Raw genomic sequence first — 17,279 nt, forward strand, 5'->3', positions numbered from 1 at the left:
ATATTTAATTGGACTCATATGGCATTTCACTTTTTAAAACATTATCTTCCTGGGATTAAAGGTTCTGTAAAAATAAGAGAACATGAAAAAGCAGATATTCTATGGCTAGGGGCTCATATATTTTTAATTCATTTATAAATGTCCTATGATGAGTTAAGATATTTTGTTAATAAAGTTACAGAATTCATGAAGTTTTAATGAAAAGGAGAAAACATGGTTTGCTTTTCTTTTCAGCCTTTTATAGAAGAGAAAATGAAATATAGCTATATTTACATAAAGGTTCATTTATACTAAATATTGCATCTTGAATGTGTTGGAGAAAAATATGATATTGATTTAATCACAAGACTGGATGCAACATAATAAATAATATCACTATTCACTAGTCTACTTAAATTCCTTTTATGGAATTTTGAGACAGTAATGAATAAAACAAATCAAAAAAGATGCCGTCACATATTGAATTAAATAAAGTCAATCTAAAATGACTAAAAAATTTGGATGAAGAGTTTAAAAATGGTACAATCTGTAAACAGATCATATATTTAACTGATAAACTAAAGAAACAGACAGAGAAATAAAAAACCACCACCGAAGTGTTTAGCATATCTGAATTAGCTGCTTGTTACTATAATCTTTCAAAACTGCCTAACTGGCTCAAAACTGTAAGTATTGCCCTGATTATATTAAAACACAAAGCAAAAACCTATTTATTTAAAACCAAAAGGCAATTTTATTCTTTCACTCATACTCATTTACTCTTTTTTTTTTTTTTCCAATAACAACCTTTCTATTTTATTGAAACATAAAACTCAAGCACAAATTATTTTTAATCAAATGATCATTTAAGAAAGGGATATTTGTATTTGTTATTTGTTTTGGTCCATTATTTAAAATAAGGGATTTTGCTACAGAAATTAGTCATAGATCTTTAATTCTGCTTTTAGTGGGCAGGAAAAATCAATGCATGTTATTGAAGGGCAGTTACCTTTAAAGTTTTTGATCATATACCCTTCAAAAGAATATATATATATATATTTTTTGGTGGATTTATTTATTTATTTATTATTTAATTTTATTTTATTTTTAAACTTTACATAATTGTATTAGTTTTGCCAAATTTACTCTTACAATCAACATTTACTGAGTAAATACCATAAATAAGGGCAACTAATGTGTTTTTACTAAAAAGGTGCTAAATGTTTTGCAATGATTATTCCATTTCATCCTTAACATACTATGCTGCTAAGTCACTTCAGTTGTTTCCAACTCTGTGCGACCCCATAGACGGCAGCCCACCAGGCTCCCCATCCCCGGGATTCTCCAGGCAAGAACACTGGAGTGGGTTGCCATTTCCCTCTCCAATGCATGAAAGTGAAAAGTGAAAGTGAGGTCGCTCAGTCGTGTCCGACTCTTAGCGACCCCATGGACTGCAGCCTACCAGGCTCCTCCGTCCATGGGATTTGCCAGGCAAGAGTGCTGGAGTGGGGTGCCATTGCCTTCTCGTACTATGAGGTAGGTACTATTATAATCCCCATTCATTAGAGAAAACTGAAGTAAATTTCTCAAAGTTACACAGTTATAGCAAGAAAGAGTTCTGACTCTGATCTGGCATTTATTACTGCTACACTCCAAGGTGGTGCTAGTGGTGAAAGAACCCACCTGCCAATGCAGGAGGTGTAAGAGATGTGGGTTCGATCCCTGAGTCGGGAAGATCCCTTGGAGGGGCACGGCAACCCACTCCAGTATTCTTGCCAGGAGAATTCCATGGATAGAGGAGCCTGGCAGGCTGCAGTCCATAGGGTCGCAGAGTCGGACACGACTAAAGTGACTTAGCACACACGTGTGCACTGCTATACTTAATTATGCCAGGAATTTCTTTTCACTGTTATTTAAGTCTTTAGAAGAGAATTTATTTTTAGAACTTTGGCTCTATATTAATAGAAATCAGAAATAATTTTTCTTTAAAAAATAATACCTTGTTAGTTTTTAATAGAAAAGTTGACCCCAATAATAACAGAATTCAAAAGAAAACAACTAAGTCAAAATACGTATGTACTCTATTTTTAAAAAAAAACTCTCTTAGACATTTCCTATGTGGTCTGGAATAGGTAGAAACCCATAAATGGAAATCTGTCTGCCTGATCACCTATGGAGAAAGCAGAAAATCCTGAGAGTTTTAAAACACTGCCTCGTCACAAGAATAAAGCAGACATATCGGTACAATAAGAGAAGTGCTACATCCATGCTCATGTCACATGTATGTATATATTGGCCAACCTACCTTGCCAGTGATTCGTTATATAGAATACAGTTCCTTAAGCAGGGATCCAATTAATCAAAAAATGAAGGTTGGGCAAATTATTAACATTTTACCTAGCCAAAGTAAACTATATAATATGAAAATGTTTAACAATCAAAAAAAAAAACTCACAACCAGACAAATGAGAACCAACGAATCTGGAAACGCACTTAGTGACAGGCTATTTTGGGGGTATTTTTGCAAGTATATAATATAAAAATATATTTTAAATAAACTAAAAAAGGTAAATGAAATATTCTTCCAAATTATCCAATCTGATAAAAATACATCAAAATTTGTTAACAAGATTCTTAAAACTAGGGACCTGAAATTAAGACAAAAATAACACACAGAAACACATCAGAATTTTTTATTTGCTAACCCATTATGAGACAGACTTTCCTTTGTTGCCCATCAATAAATCAGGACAAACTATAAAATAACACATTGCTATTAATTTTGACAAACTTCATTTTCCTAGCAGGGAAATTTTAGACTTATTTTAAATTTTAGGAAACATAAGGTTTAAAACAAAAAACAAAATCTTGAGCTAAATCATAACTAATGCATTTCTCTAGCTTGTCATTCAAAGCCTTCTCTGAATTAAAAAAAGAATATTTAAATTAAACATTGAGTTTATAAAAAAAGGGACAAGATTTTGCATTACTATCTCTAAATCTGAGAATCTGAGTTGCCTGTCTTTTAGTCACCTGCTGAACTTAAAATATGTCTCAACCCTCTAATTTCACTGAAAATGTTATTTTGAAATTTTAAGTAGTTCTGATTATTGAAATAATAGCCACATAGCTGGGAGATTTTGTCAGTTTAAAATATTTCCCTATAAATTAGCTTTTATAATGATAATTCATCCATGAACTCAGGAAATGAGACTCTGAGAAACAGCAGACCCTGGCCGGGTAACATGCTAATTCAGGCCTATGAACATCTTAGATTGTCACCCTGTAAGCTAGGTGCCGCTTCACTGCGGGGCTGCACCAGATACACAGGGCCTGGTATAGAGCTGACTTTGAATTAACTGTTGGATTTACTTCTTGCATAAAATATACGATAACTTCAAAAACTTGAGACTCATTTTAACTATTTATTTTCTTAAAAGAAAGTTAAGACAGAGATTTCTAAACAGTGTGACTATTTCCATCTGTTTTCACAGGCCAACACATCTGAAAGATGCACTGGAACAAGTTTTGTAAGGAATAAACATGTCAACTCTGCAAATAAAAGCAATACATTGCTGAAACATATATTTCTCTTCAGTTGGAATGTACTTAGCTTTCCCTAACAGGTAAGGTCTACAAAGTAGCTTGACATAAAAAATTTAATGTGATTGTCCCCATTATGACAATTATTGAGTAGATGATTGGCAAGGCAGTAATAAAAAAAGTTTAAAACATATTATAAAATATAATCTACCAGACTAGTATAATTTACTACTGTAAATATTTAAAATAAAATTAATAACATATTTAAAGGCAACTTAATTATTCTTAAATTTAAATATAATTTTAAAAGGATTTTACTTACTTGTTTGCACCTAAAAAGTAACTACTTTGGTGTCCTTGTCCATATTCTAGTTGTAGATCCTAATGGTACAAAATAAAATATTTAGCAAAACGGTTGTATATCACAAATCATGATACTATAATAAATATTTTTTAAAAAGAGAAACCTCAGACTTCAAATAAATCTGTATTGCTATATGTTCTTAAAGGAGGCACGGTAGGACTTCCAACAATAAAAGATTTCAGAAGTTTGTAGTCTTGCTGTATACATTTTATGATTTAAGTTGCCAAAAATATTCTGGCAACTAGTTTGAATAATATATGCAAGTTTCATTTATGGTCACTGCTACTATAATTAACATTTGTAAAAAAAAGTTTTTGGAAAGAAAAAAACTTAAATAAGGTATTTATGCTCAAGCTATAAAGAAGCAGAAATGATTACAAAAGAGAACAAGCAACAAAAATCTTGGTTTGACTTTGTAAATAAGATCTGGATTCATTATGTATATACACACATTCACATATTTCTACTACTGCCTCAACAGGTAATAATTTTTTAAAGATTAAAAAATAAGGTGCTTTTTTAAAGTAAATTATACATGTGAACTTGCACAAGATTATAAACTGCACTTAAGGACTTTTAATACTTTTGTAGAGTTACATAGCAAAGCTTCACATGATTATTATTAAGGTAGGTCAACTATTTAAACACTTCCACTGAACACTGCAAGTTGTAGAGCTAAGAGCTGAAATATAAGGGAAATAATAATAAGTATGCTCGATTCAAATGCCTTCTTGAGGAAAACGTGCCTTCCGACAACTATGGAAAGTACAAAGTTTCATTTTCTCCCAGGGTATTTCAAGCACCGTTTTAATGATTAAGGGGGGAATATTTAACATTTTAAACGAATGTTATTTTCATTAGAATACATCAGTGTACTCAAAGTGCTTTCTAATTTTACAAGATATTGCCAGATGCACAATGAGGACTTAATGCAAAAGTTATCTTCTTGGAGCAGCCTTCCAAGACTGTCCAGGAAGATAGGTGTGACCTTCTCCATGACTCCACAGTATTTAACACATATGTCTCCTTTAGCATTTACACTGGCTTTTCATTAACTTATTTATAAGTCTATAAAAATAATAGCCAGGCTGTAAGCTCCTCAAACATAGGAAAATTGTTAAATCCATCTTTTTTCCCTATAGCCTAGGGTCTAGCATAGTACCTGGCACACAGTAATTAGGCCCTAAATAAATGTTTGTTCAAATGCCATTTGTTTATTTTCCTGTTAATAAATAATATTCAGCCTTGTTAAGATATACATAGATCACATAAATATTAAGCTGGGAAATATGAGACTTCTAAGCAATACATCACATTTAAGTGAAAAGCATTTTAACATTTAAATACTCTAAGACCTGTCCAAAAAAATATCTGATGAAAATAAAAGTCAAAAGCCTGGTTTAGACAAGGCTCAAATTTTGTCTTCTTCAATAACTGTGTTCTTCCATGCATAACATATGTACTTACCAGTGACAGAAAAGATAATTTATCATAAACTAAAAAGATTAGTGAACTGTCACACTGGTATCACATAAAATCCTAATGAAAAAGGATACTTGTTCTCTTTAATTTGTAATGATGTATTTTAATATGATGAGATCACTACTATCAGTAGACCACTACACAGTTATTATGCTGTACTATTTAAGTGGTCATGTTACACAGGAACTTTTAAGCTTTGGTATTTAGAAGAGAAAAATACTAATATCAATGCATACCTTATTGAATTCAACTTTATTTTCTTTAGCTACACGTAATTGGGCCCTTCTAAAAGCCAGCCCAGCAATCTCTTTAGCCAGTATAATCTCTTAAGCCTTTAATCAAATGACAGCTTTTGAAAGCACACATTTGTGCCTAGTGGCCATGGCTTGTGTTATATGAATATAGACAGGTCCTAAGAATAGCTAGCTCATCTGCTATATGACAATTATAAGGTCGATGATAATAACTTATAAAAAATCAGCTGAGATATTTAGAAAGGTAAGAGAAGAATTTAAAATAACTAATGAAATATTTTAATAGAAAATGGAGCCTAAGTTCACATACAGAATAACACTCAGGCTGGGGAGAATCTGTTGATAGATCCAAGTCTGATGATTAAATGTGCCATGTATTAAGCCCTACTAGGAAAGCTAAAACTGAAAGGGTTTCATTCTTTAGTAATTCCTTCTCTGTAAATCAAGTTATATTTTAGCATCCAAAGTGGGGGAAAAATGTGCTGGGCATGTCATCAAGTAAAAGGACTACACTAAGTTCTTCTAATAAGCAGTTAATTTAATTCAACTATTATTTACCAAGCACTTATTAAATGGCAGGAATTCAGATAGCAAATCAGATAAGAAAAATGAGAAGAAATAAAAAAGAAAGAAAGAAAAGTGAAGCTTGGGTAAAGTTAGCAGTCATTCACGTATCTTTAGGGCAGTCTAAGAAAGACTGATCTAAAAAGCCTTCCAACGGGACCTGGAAGCTATTCTGAATAGAAAAATGCTACCAAAACTTTTGGCAAAACACTCAAATTAACCCTATAAAGTGACAATAAAGTAAGTCCATTCTTTATAAGCTAAATAAGAATATATTGGAACATGTCTGGATAGACATAAAAAATTCAGTAGCATAAATCAGTCATCAACTTATTAATGAATGACAGTGTTTAACAAAGAAGCCAACCAACATAGATTGAAAACATGCAATAGCCCAGAACAGATTCAAACTGAACATTCAGCAAAAAATTTAAGATTGTCAACCTAGGCCCAATTAAAATATCTTTTGGGGTTAGAAAGTCCTTAGTGTTTTAATGAATAGGGGAAAACTTCTGAACTAGGATAAAGGCTCTAAGAAAACAAGGGCCTTGCAAGAGCTGAAAATAAACAGAGGATGTGATGTGGAACACTGGAAAAGGAGAATATATCACCAAGAAAATATTATTATTGTTTTTTTTTTTAAACTTAGCTGGAGATTACAAAGTCTATCTATAACTGATGAGGAAACAGCAGGAAGTCTAAAGAATTATTACAGTTAGCTACAAAAACAGAAAAGAAATACTTTAGCAATATATTCTAACCAAGAAAACAGAAAATATAATTTTTTTCCTCATCAAAAAAATGAGACAATATGGTGCATGAGTAAAGTGTTAGGAAATATTTTTTAATGTGGTAGACAATTTACATATGTAAAAGGGACTGAACCCTAGATAATTCTTGTTTCTTAAAAAGAAAAGCAAGTAGGGTTGGAACACTGATTAATAAAAGCAGAAGAAAGGATGCAAACTGAATAAATATGGAATGAATATCAGTAGGTTATTATTTTCTCTTTTTAATTTTGTTGAAGTATATTTGAAACAGGTTAGGTATATTTTCCAGCAAATGTCCTATCATCATGCAATTATAAAACGAGTCCTCCCTAGAACTGTCTTCATATACAAAAGGTAAGAAATGTGACCACACAACATAACTTTATAGTAATAGTTTAACAGATTTAAAATGAACAAAGCTGATCTGTTTCTTTTCCATAGTAAATTTATTTATAGATTTTATTCAATTTGACTTAATTCTGGGGTAATCTTATAGCTCAGTGGTAAAGAATCCACCTGCAATGCAGGAGACCCATGTTCTTCAGAGCAATGATTATGTTACTGCTGATGTTCCTCCATAGCAATTAACATAGTGTTCTACATAGACAGCTGACCCTTGAACAACAATCGGTTTTAAGTGTATGCATGCGTACTCAGTTGCTCCAGTCGTGTACAACTCTGTGTGACTCTATCGACTGTAGCCTGCCAGGCTCCTTTGTCCATGGGGTTCTCCAGGCAAGAATACTGGAGTGGGTTGCCATGCCCTTCTCCAGGGTATCTTCCAGAGCCAGGCGTCAAACGTGTGTCTCTTCAGTTCAGTTCAGCTCAGTCACTCAGTCGTGTCCGACTCTTTGTGACCCCATGAACCACAGCACACCAGGCCTCCCTGTCCATCACCAACTCGTGGAGTTTACCCAAACTCATGTCCATTGAGTCAGTGATGCCATCAAACCATCTCATCCTCTGTCGTCCCCTTCTCCTCCTGCCCCCAATCCCTCCCAGCATCAGAGTCTTTTCCAATGAGTCAGCTCTTCGCATCAGGAGGCCAAAGTATTGGAGTTGCAGCTTCAACATCAGTCCTTCCAATTAACACCCAGGACTGGTCTCCTTTAGGATGGACTGGTTGGATGTCCTTGCAGTCCAAGGGACTCTCAAGAGTCTTCTCCAACACCACTGTTCAAAAGCATCAATGCTTCAGCACTCAGCTTTCTTTATAGTTCAACTCTCACATCCATACATGACTACTGGAAAAACCATAGCCTTGACTAAACGAACCTTTGTTGGAAAAGTAATGCTTCTGCTTTTTAATATGCTGTCTAGGTTGGTTATAACTTTCCTTCCAAGGATTAAGCGTCTTTTAATTTCATGGCTGCATTCACCATCTGCAGTGATTTTGGAGCCCCCCAAAATAAAGTCAGCCACTGTTTCCCCATCTATTTGCCCTGAAGTGATGGACCAGATGTCATGATCTTAGTTTTCTGAATGTTGAGTTTTAAGCCAACTTGATCACTCTCCTCTTTCACTTTCATCAAGAGGCTTTTGAGTTCCTCTTCACGTTCTGCCATAAGGGTGGTGTCATCTGCATATCTGAGGTTATTGATAATTCTCCCGGCAATCTTGATTCCAGCTTGTGCTTCCTCCAGCCCAGTGTTTCTCATGATGTACTCTGCATATAAGTTAAATAAGCAGGGTGACAATATACAGCCTTGATGTACTTCTTTCCCTATTTGGAACAGTCTGTTTTTCCACGTCCAGTTCTAACTGTTGCTTCCTGACCTGCATACAGATTTCTCAAGAGGGAGGTCAGGTGGTCTGGTATTCCCATCTCTTTCAGAATTTTCCACAGTTCATTGTGATCCACACAGTCAAAGCTTTTGGCATAGTCAATAAAGCAGAAACAGATGTTTTTCTGGATCTCTCACGCTTTTTCGATGATCCAGCGGATGTTGGTAATTTGATCTCTGGTTCCTCTGCCTTTTCTAAAACCAGCTTGAATATCTGGAAGTTCACGGTTACGTACTGTTGAAGCCTGGCTTGGAGAATTTTGAGCATTACTTTACTAGCATGTGAGATGAGTATGATTGTGTGGGTAGTTTGAGCATTCTTTGGCACTGCCTTTCTTTGGGATTGGAATGCAATCCTTTTCCAGTCCTTTGCCACTGCTGAGTTTTCAAAATTTGCTGGCAGTGAGTGCAGCACTTTCACAGCATCATCTTTCAGGATTTGAAATAGCTCAACTGGAATTCCATCACCTCCACTAGCTTTGTTCATAGTGATGCTTTCTAAGACCCACTTGACTTCACATTCCAGGATGTCTGGCTCTAGGTGAGTGATCACACCATCATGATTACCTGGGTCGTGAAGATCTTTTTTGTACAGTTCTTCTGTGTATTCTTGCCACCTCTCTTAATATCTTCTGCTTCTGTTAGGTCCATACCATTTATGTCCTATATCGAGCCCATCTTTGCATGAAATGTTCCCTTGGTATCCCTAATTTTCTTGAAGACATCTCTAGTCTTTCCTATTTTATTGTCTTCCTCTATTTCTTTGCACTGATCATTAAGGAAGGCTTTCTTATCTCTCCTTGCTATTCTTTGGCACTCTGCATTCAAATGGGTGTATCTTTCCTTTTCTCCTTTGCTTTTTGCTTCTCTTCTTTTCACGGCTATTTGTAAGGCCTTCTCAGACAGCCATTTTGCTTTTTGCATTTCTTCTTCTTGGGGATGGTCTTGATCCCTGTCTCCTGTACAATGTCACGAACCTCCGTCCATAGTTCATCAGGCACTCTGTCTATCAGATCTAGTCTCTTACATCTCCTGCACTGGCAGGCAGGTTCTTTACCACTAGCGCCACCTGGATGCATCCACTTAATATGTTGGCTTTTCTTCAGTAAGTACATACTACACTACCACATGATATGCTGTTGGCTGAACCTGAAAACAGATGCACAGGATGCCCAACTTTACAGTTATACTCGGACTTTTGACTGCTGGTGTCCCCAATCCCTTTGTTGTTCAAGGGTCAACTGTAATTACCTTTCAATATATTTTTCACTGGTACATGGGCTAAAATGCCTAGTACAACTAGGAAAATAAGCAGTAGCTGAACAGATGTGTAATATATTCTTTTAACATAAAGACAGCATCTTGTAGATGGGATATATTCATTTATATGGTCATGGGCAAAACTCTTACTATTATCGAATTTTGCTGAGTTTTTTACTTTGCTTTTTTAACTCAGAAATCTTTCAAAATTGAAAGACTTTTTTTTTTTTTTTCTAACAATGCTAAAATCAAGCTTTCTTCCTTGCTGAAGATCCCATGTGAAGTAAAAGAAGAAACTAATTTCCTCCTCGGATGTCTGTGCTCCTGGGAAACTTTATCTTGCACCATTTTTTAATTAGACAGCCCTAAGCTAGGAATTTCTGAAATTCTGCTTTTTGCTGTAGTTGACTTTGTTCAGGGCACACAGGGACAGTCACAGGGTGTAACATGCAAAGTCTGCAAAGATCACTGCCGGTTCTGTTGACCTGTTTAAGCTCTGGCAATTTCCTTGCCACTAGGTCCTTTTAAGTGGACAGCAGTCCTACTAAAGGGGAGTTTGGTGTGGAGGTAAGTGTCCATGATCGTCCTGTCCAAGGTTATCAAATTACTAATTTTTCTGCTGCCTAAGGTGAACCAAAGGATCAAAAGAAAAGCCTAGAGGGAGGGGATGTATGTATATGTATAGCTGATTCACTTCTTTATATAGCATAAATTAACACCACATTGTAAAGCAATTCAACTCCAATTAAAAAAAGAGAAAAGCCTAAAAAAAAAAATAAATAAAATCAAGCTTTCTTCTTTTCGTTTCATATATTTCATATATATGTCACATATTAAGATTGCCTGATTAAAAAAACCTCTATTATAGTAATGAAAATTGAGGTATAGTAATATTCTGAATTCATTTACAAAAACCATAAGATGAAAATACTTGCAACCAGAAATCACTGATGACAAGTAAGGTGGTGAGGTCTTTAAGAGGATAAATGCTTCTTTTCAGCTGCAAAAGATTTAGGGCCGTCATCTTGGTGCCAACACTCTACTAAGATAACAGCCAGACGTGTTGGGTCCATCAGGTTTTTAGTGGCTAGCAATAGGTATTTGTTAAGAGTTGAAATCCTGTTCACAGTGCTAAGAACTATGAAAGCAGGAGACTGGAATAATTATGGATACTTCACACCAAAAAACAGAAACACTGATGTGAAAGGACACATGTACCTCAAAGTTCTCAGCCGCACTATTTACAACGTCAAGACGTGGAAGCAACCCAAGTGCCCGTCAACAAAAGATGTGGTACATACACATGATGAAATAATGCTCAGTGATAAAAAATGAAATACTGCCATTTGCATCAATGTGGACTGGCCTATAGAATATGATGCCTAGTCTATGCAGAATCTAAAAAATAATACAAATTAATCTATTTACAAAACAAAAACAGACCCACAGACACAGAAAATAAACTTATAGTTAACAAAAGGGAGAGAGAAGGAGGAGAGAAAAATAGAAGTACGGGATTAACTGATACAAACTACTAAATATAAAAATAGACAAGCAAAAAGGATTTGCTGTATAACACAGGGAATTATACCTGATATCTTATAACAACCTATAATGGAATATAATCTTTACAAAAAACCTGAATCACTATGCGACACACCAGAAACTAATGAAATACTATAAATCAACTATACTTCAATAAAACAAACATACACTCAGAAGATAACAAGCATTGAGGATGTGGAGAAAATTGGAAGCCTTGTGCACCGCTGGTGGGACGGTAAAACGATGCAGCTGCTATAGAAACAGTATGGTAATCCCCCCAAAATCAAGCATAGAATTAACACATGATCCAGCAATCACCCTTCCAGTTATATGCCCAAAAGAACTAAAAGCAGAAACTTGACACATTTTTGTATATCCAGGTTCACAGCAGCATTATTTACAATAGAGTCCACTGACGGATTAATGGATAAACAACATGCGGCTATACATACAATGAAATATTATTCAGACTTAAGACACATGCTACAACAGAGATAAATCTTGAAGATGTTACGACATTATGCCAAGTGAAGTGAGCCAGTCACTTCACTTATATTATTTGTAACAAAAGGACACATAATGCATGATTCCACTTACATGGAATACAGAATACACTTACATAGAGTACAGAAAATCTCAAAGACATAGAAAATAGAATGGCAACTGCCAGGGGCTAGGGATGGGGGAATGGGAGTGTTATCAATCAAAGTGGATTTTTTAAGGTTGATTTTATAAATGGTAGGATCTGACAAATACTTCATTCATTCCTCTTCTTCCAGAACTACCCATAAGTTGAACGGCTCTAGAGCTCTTCTCTGTCACAAGCCCCCCTTGTCAACTGCCCCCACTATCATAACATAAGGGGTGTGGGAGGTAGTTCCAGGGAACAGAGCCATGATAACTCACTCAAGTGACTAGGTGCGTTACAGACAGGGTAGAGAAAAAGACTGCAACTCTAAAATGGTTTCTCGTTTTGTTGTTTTTTTTTTTTTTCCTGGAGAATATAAAATAGTCATTTTAAGCTTTTAAGTCTATGGTCTGTTATTTCCACAACAAATTTCACTAACTGTCATTCTAGCCTACATATGCCTAATTTTGAAGACATTTTCTATCCACAAATCACTGGCAGTGTTGTCTTCAGACATTCCATCTCACCTGTCCCCTCAGATGATTAATTCTGGCCTCATGTCTTCCGGCCTCTCTGGGCCATTTACTGACTCTTCCAGGTGGGAAGATCCCCTGGAGAAGGCAATGGCAGCCCACTCCAGTACTCTTGCCTGGAAAATCCCATGGACTGAGGAGCCTGGTGGGCTGCAGTCCATGGGGTCGCAGAGTCGGACGCGACTGAGCGACGTCAGTTCCAGTTTCCAGCGTTTCAGCTGCTGCTTCCCTGCCTCCAGAGCTGGCTCTGCCTCTGACCGCAGAACAGGCAGCACCGCTGTGGTAACTAGTCTTCTGCGCTTTCTTTCTTCAGACCTAACTGGGGAACACATGCAATCCCACAGTTTCACCTATCATTTCCTCTTTGATGACATGAACCTTCCTTTTCTGAGCGAATCTCATAATTAGTAGTAGTATAACCACTCCATAATTTCAGCTCTTTATCTGCCATCTCTCAAAACTGTGTCAATGACTGTTCCCACATTAATTCCCACGAAACATAGGAGTCATTTGTTCATTTTCTTCCTGAAAAACATAGAATGATTCCTACACAATACTGAAATCAGACTTTCAGTTCCTCCCACAAACCAGATGAATCACATGAACCCCAAAGCTTTTGTCCTTTGATTTCCATAGTACCTATTATATGTTAGACTCTCCTCAACAGTCACCACCAGAAGAAACTCTGGCAGGGCACTGTACATTCTGTTGCAAGGCTAAGAGTTTACATATACAAGTATTTTCTGCCTATCAAGACAGCAACTTTCCTAAAAGGGAAACTGTATCTTAAGTCTCTTTTATGTTCTACAAATGTTATTTGGCATAGATTTAGAAATTTTTATAAAGAATCATTTAAACTAACCAGAACTAAAACAGGTATGAGAGGAAGAAAAGAGAAGGAAAATTCAATTGAAAAGGCAGAAAAGTAGATCAAGAAGTAAATGCTGAGGCAACTTGGGGCCCTGGTCGGCTACAAAACTTGAAAAAACTACTTAATAACAACTGTTAAAAGTACTATTTATTTAATATTTGCTAGGGTTAATTTCTCATCTTTTCTTACCTAATGGTAAGATAATATTTAAAACTTCAGGGAGTCCTTATAACCCAAATTCTAGCCTGAGAAAACTGGATATTACATAATATTACAAAGTTAAAATTTCATCTGAGATGGATTTCGTTGTTAATTAAGGGTAATTTATTTTTTAAAATTATATATATTTTATTTTTGTAATATATGGATATGTATATACATGGATGGTTTCTAGTTCACTAAAACAAGTCACATTATTCACACTGGGCATGTTTATAGGGAAATGCAATATCTAAAGAAAAAATTTATATCTGAGTGAGAAAAAAATGTTTTTATAACAAATAAAAAAATTTGATTTTTACTGTAACATTATAGTATCTTTGAGTAAATACGTTTACCTTGTAGAAAAAATTGCTATAATCCTTAATATATGGTAGGTTGCTTACTGGTAGGAATTTATAAAACAATGCTTAAACTGATTCATTAAAACTGAACAAAATGGTTGATTTAAAAAAAACCTAAAAACAGTTAAGACTAAAACAATGCTGACAAAGAAAATCAGAAGATGAGAAATACCAGGTTAGATCTTGCAGTGTAGTATACTTCTTCTGAACTGTCCAAAAAACCATCACTGTCGGGCTGTTCAGCAGAGACCAAAAAACCCAAGTTATTTACACTCAGACTAAAAGCCACAAATTCACAAAGGGAGACTTTCACAAGGGAAGTCAGTCAGTCCTGCTAACATCATTTTATTAAGGTAAATGCAAAGTCAAATCCAATGAAGCAGCTTCTCAAAGAGCAGCAGTGCAACAACTTTGCTATATAATGCAGTTACTAAATTAGTACAGAACTCAAATACATGCAATGCTAACTTAAAAAGAGAAGCAGAAAATAACAACTGGCATTTAGAAACATCATGATTTACCTTCTCCATCCTCTCCATAAAGGCCAGGCTGAAGTACTATAACATGATCATGTTAAGAATTTTTCTTTTAACATTCTTAACATGTTAAGAATTTTTCTTCCATGCTGGTATACTGAGAGCAACTCTTTAGATTAAAAGCTAAAGACTCTCTTTGTATGCCATTAGTCAGGTGGATTAAAATAAGCATTAAATTTAAGAAGAAAGTTCCCACTTCAGTTCTGAACGTTCATTAAGTTACTTTCTTCTCATTATTAAGCAGGAAAGGGAAAAAAAAAATGAAACATACAATCTGGAATTTTGGTTAAGTAATTTCATTAAGATTGATTTTGTTTTTTAAGTCTCATTTTTCATTCCTCTGTAGACTATTAACATCTCAAATGTTTGCACAGCATTTTGCTTCTGAGATTGCACTTAATATTTTATCATATATCTGGAAAGCAGTATATAAAAAATTAACAAAAAAGAATCATGAAAAGAATATTTTAGCAATCTTTAAATAAATGATAAACTTAATCTGCTATGTACACCTAGTCTCTCCTGAATTTCAGTTACTCCAAGGAGACTGGATTCTGCCTTGATGTTTAGAAAAGTGGCTGACACTCTTAAAAAGTTGCCCATAAATTTAATGAGAAGAGGTATTAATACTATCACTGGCCCAAAATTCTAGTTTAAGACTGTGGCATTTATCCTAATAAATATATCTGCAAAAAGCCCCTCAAAAATTGCAAAGCAAAAATGAAAAAAGAAAAAAAAAATCATTAAAAACATTTAAACAGAGAATGGTACAAACTAAGTTTCTCCTAAAGTAATTTTGAAAATATTTAATCTCAGCAACACAGATTTATTTATTTTGAATTTTAGAATTACTTACCTTTTTATTTCCCCAAAGGCTTAGAAAATTTTACTAACTAGCTTTTGTAGTCAGTGCCAACAAATCAGAAAGACTAATTAAAACATTTATTTTCAGTGTTAAGATTCCAAGATTACACTACTTACAAGTTCATGATGTGGTTCTGTCTCCTTCCTTAAGGGTGGATCAAATTTTACTTGGCCAACTAAAAAAGATAAAAAGTAAAGCTGTGATCTGATTCAACATTCTTAATAATAATTTAAAAAGTTACTCCATAGCAAAACATATTTAATCCCATCATCTCCTATAGACTGATTAACACCCAAAGATTTAAATAAACAATCTGTTAGCTGGAAGAAACCTAAGAAAGTTTAAGCTGTTAAAGCTTAATCTAATAACCCAAAGATGATTAGCAAAATTATGTCAGGATCTAACTTGTTACTTCATTGTGACCCAGCATTAAATACAGACAATCTTAGGACTTTATAGACAGACAGCAATTCAGGCAGAGTATTTCTGAAAACCAGCCTGCAAGGTGGTCTCTGATAAGTCCTGCCTCCTGACCTTCATAAACTTGTGTAGTCCCTTCCTACATCCTGGGGTGGCTTCTGAGATAAGGCTTCTGTCCTGGGTGCTCTCTCTACTGGATCACTTGGCTCTGGAGGAAGTCATGTTGAGCAGCACTATGGAGAGGCTACACTGCAAGGAACTGAAGTCCTGGGCTAACAATATGTGAGTAACCCTGGAAGCAAATGTGCCACCCTGGTCAAGCCTTTGGGAAACCGCAGCCCCTGATGACACTCTAATTGTAGCTTCATGACAGACCCTGAGCTAGAACCACCCAGCCAAGCTGTCCTGGATCCCTGAATATGTTGAGATAATAAATGTTTATTGCTTTAAGTTGCTACATTTTGGGGGTAATTTGTTAAACAACAATAAATAACTAGCACACTTCTACAGCGAAAGTATAACCTAAATATTATAGCCGACATAAACTGACTATACTACATTCACCTTTCCCCCTGCTATTCTAATTTAATGAATGACTCACTATCTTTATCTTTAATTTCTGTATCTCATTGTCATTATCTGCTTTTATAACCTGGTACAGCATTCAAGACCACCGAGATAAAAGCAGGGGCACAAATATAAAACATGAAAAAGAAGCAAAACAGAGAGTCACAGATATTACAGCTCAACTAGTAAGAGCTTGAGTTTCAGACAAAACAACAATTCTCAATCAAGGCAGGGGAATGAGTGAGATGTCAAAGCACACTCATTTTGTAACTGTTTTGATTTTAGCTTAGTATGTATGATTACTGTGAATGTTAATAACAATGAAAGGAGATCATGAGATTTGAATATTTAGCAATAGGAAGCACAAGTAAAGAAAGTTGAGAAACGGCCCTACAGAATACACAGTTGTATGTGAAGTATGTATATGCTTTATAGCTCTTATGAACTAGATATCAAATTCTAGCTCTTGGAGATAAGCAGGCTCTTCAATAATGGGTTCCTCATGCCTGTTCACATATGATCACAAATCAAAGATTACAAAATAGTTTTTAGTAAGATATTAAAACATGTATATACATACATACACATATATATACACATACATATATATATGTATCTCACCTTGATAGAGGCCTACTGAACAACTCTCACCTACACCTGTCACCAAACAGCATAATAAAGTTACACGAGGACAGTTTCATGCATTATCTGCCTTGTTATCGTCACATGTGAAATGCCTGCTTTCATTGGA

General features: G+C 35.1%; 1 protein-coding gene across 7 annotated transcripts in view; it reads right to left on the minus strand.

Annotated features, from left to right (window-relative positions):
• The window catches only part of MAP4K3 (mitogen-activated protein kinase kinase kinase kinase 3), a 185,787-nt gene that overhangs the window by 39,957 nt on the left and 128,551 nt on the right, over positions 1-17,279 (minus strand). For 4 of the 7 annotated variants that reach the window (XR_008700194.1, XM_055539867.1, XM_055539873.1 and 1 more), the window contains 4 exons: positions 17,150-17,185; positions 15,658-15,716; positions 14,313-14,375; positions 3,845-3,903 (listed from right to left, as the gene is read on the minus strand). Coding sequence is in view for 6 of the 7 variants with exons in the window: in XM_055539867.1 (XP_055395842.1) it covers positions 3,845-3,903; positions 14,313-14,375; positions 15,658-15,716; positions 17,150-17,185 (217 nt within the window). In the remaining variant the exon portion in view is untranslated. The remainder of the gene's footprint in view (positions 1-3,844; positions 3,904-14,312; positions 14,376-15,657; positions 15,717-17,149; positions 17,186-17,279) is intronic. The other 3 variants (XM_055539869.1, XM_055539868.1, XM_055539871.1) reach the window with 3 other exon arrangements.

Source organism: Bubalus kerabau, chromosome 11 (genome assembly GCF_029407905.1).
Source record: "Bubalus kerabau isolate K-KA32 ecotype Philippines breed swamp buffalo chromosome 11, PCC_UOA_SB_1v2, whole genome shotgun sequence".
Lineage (NCBI taxonomy): Eukaryota > Metazoa > Chordata > Mammalia > Artiodactyla > Bovidae > Bubalus > Bubalus kerabau.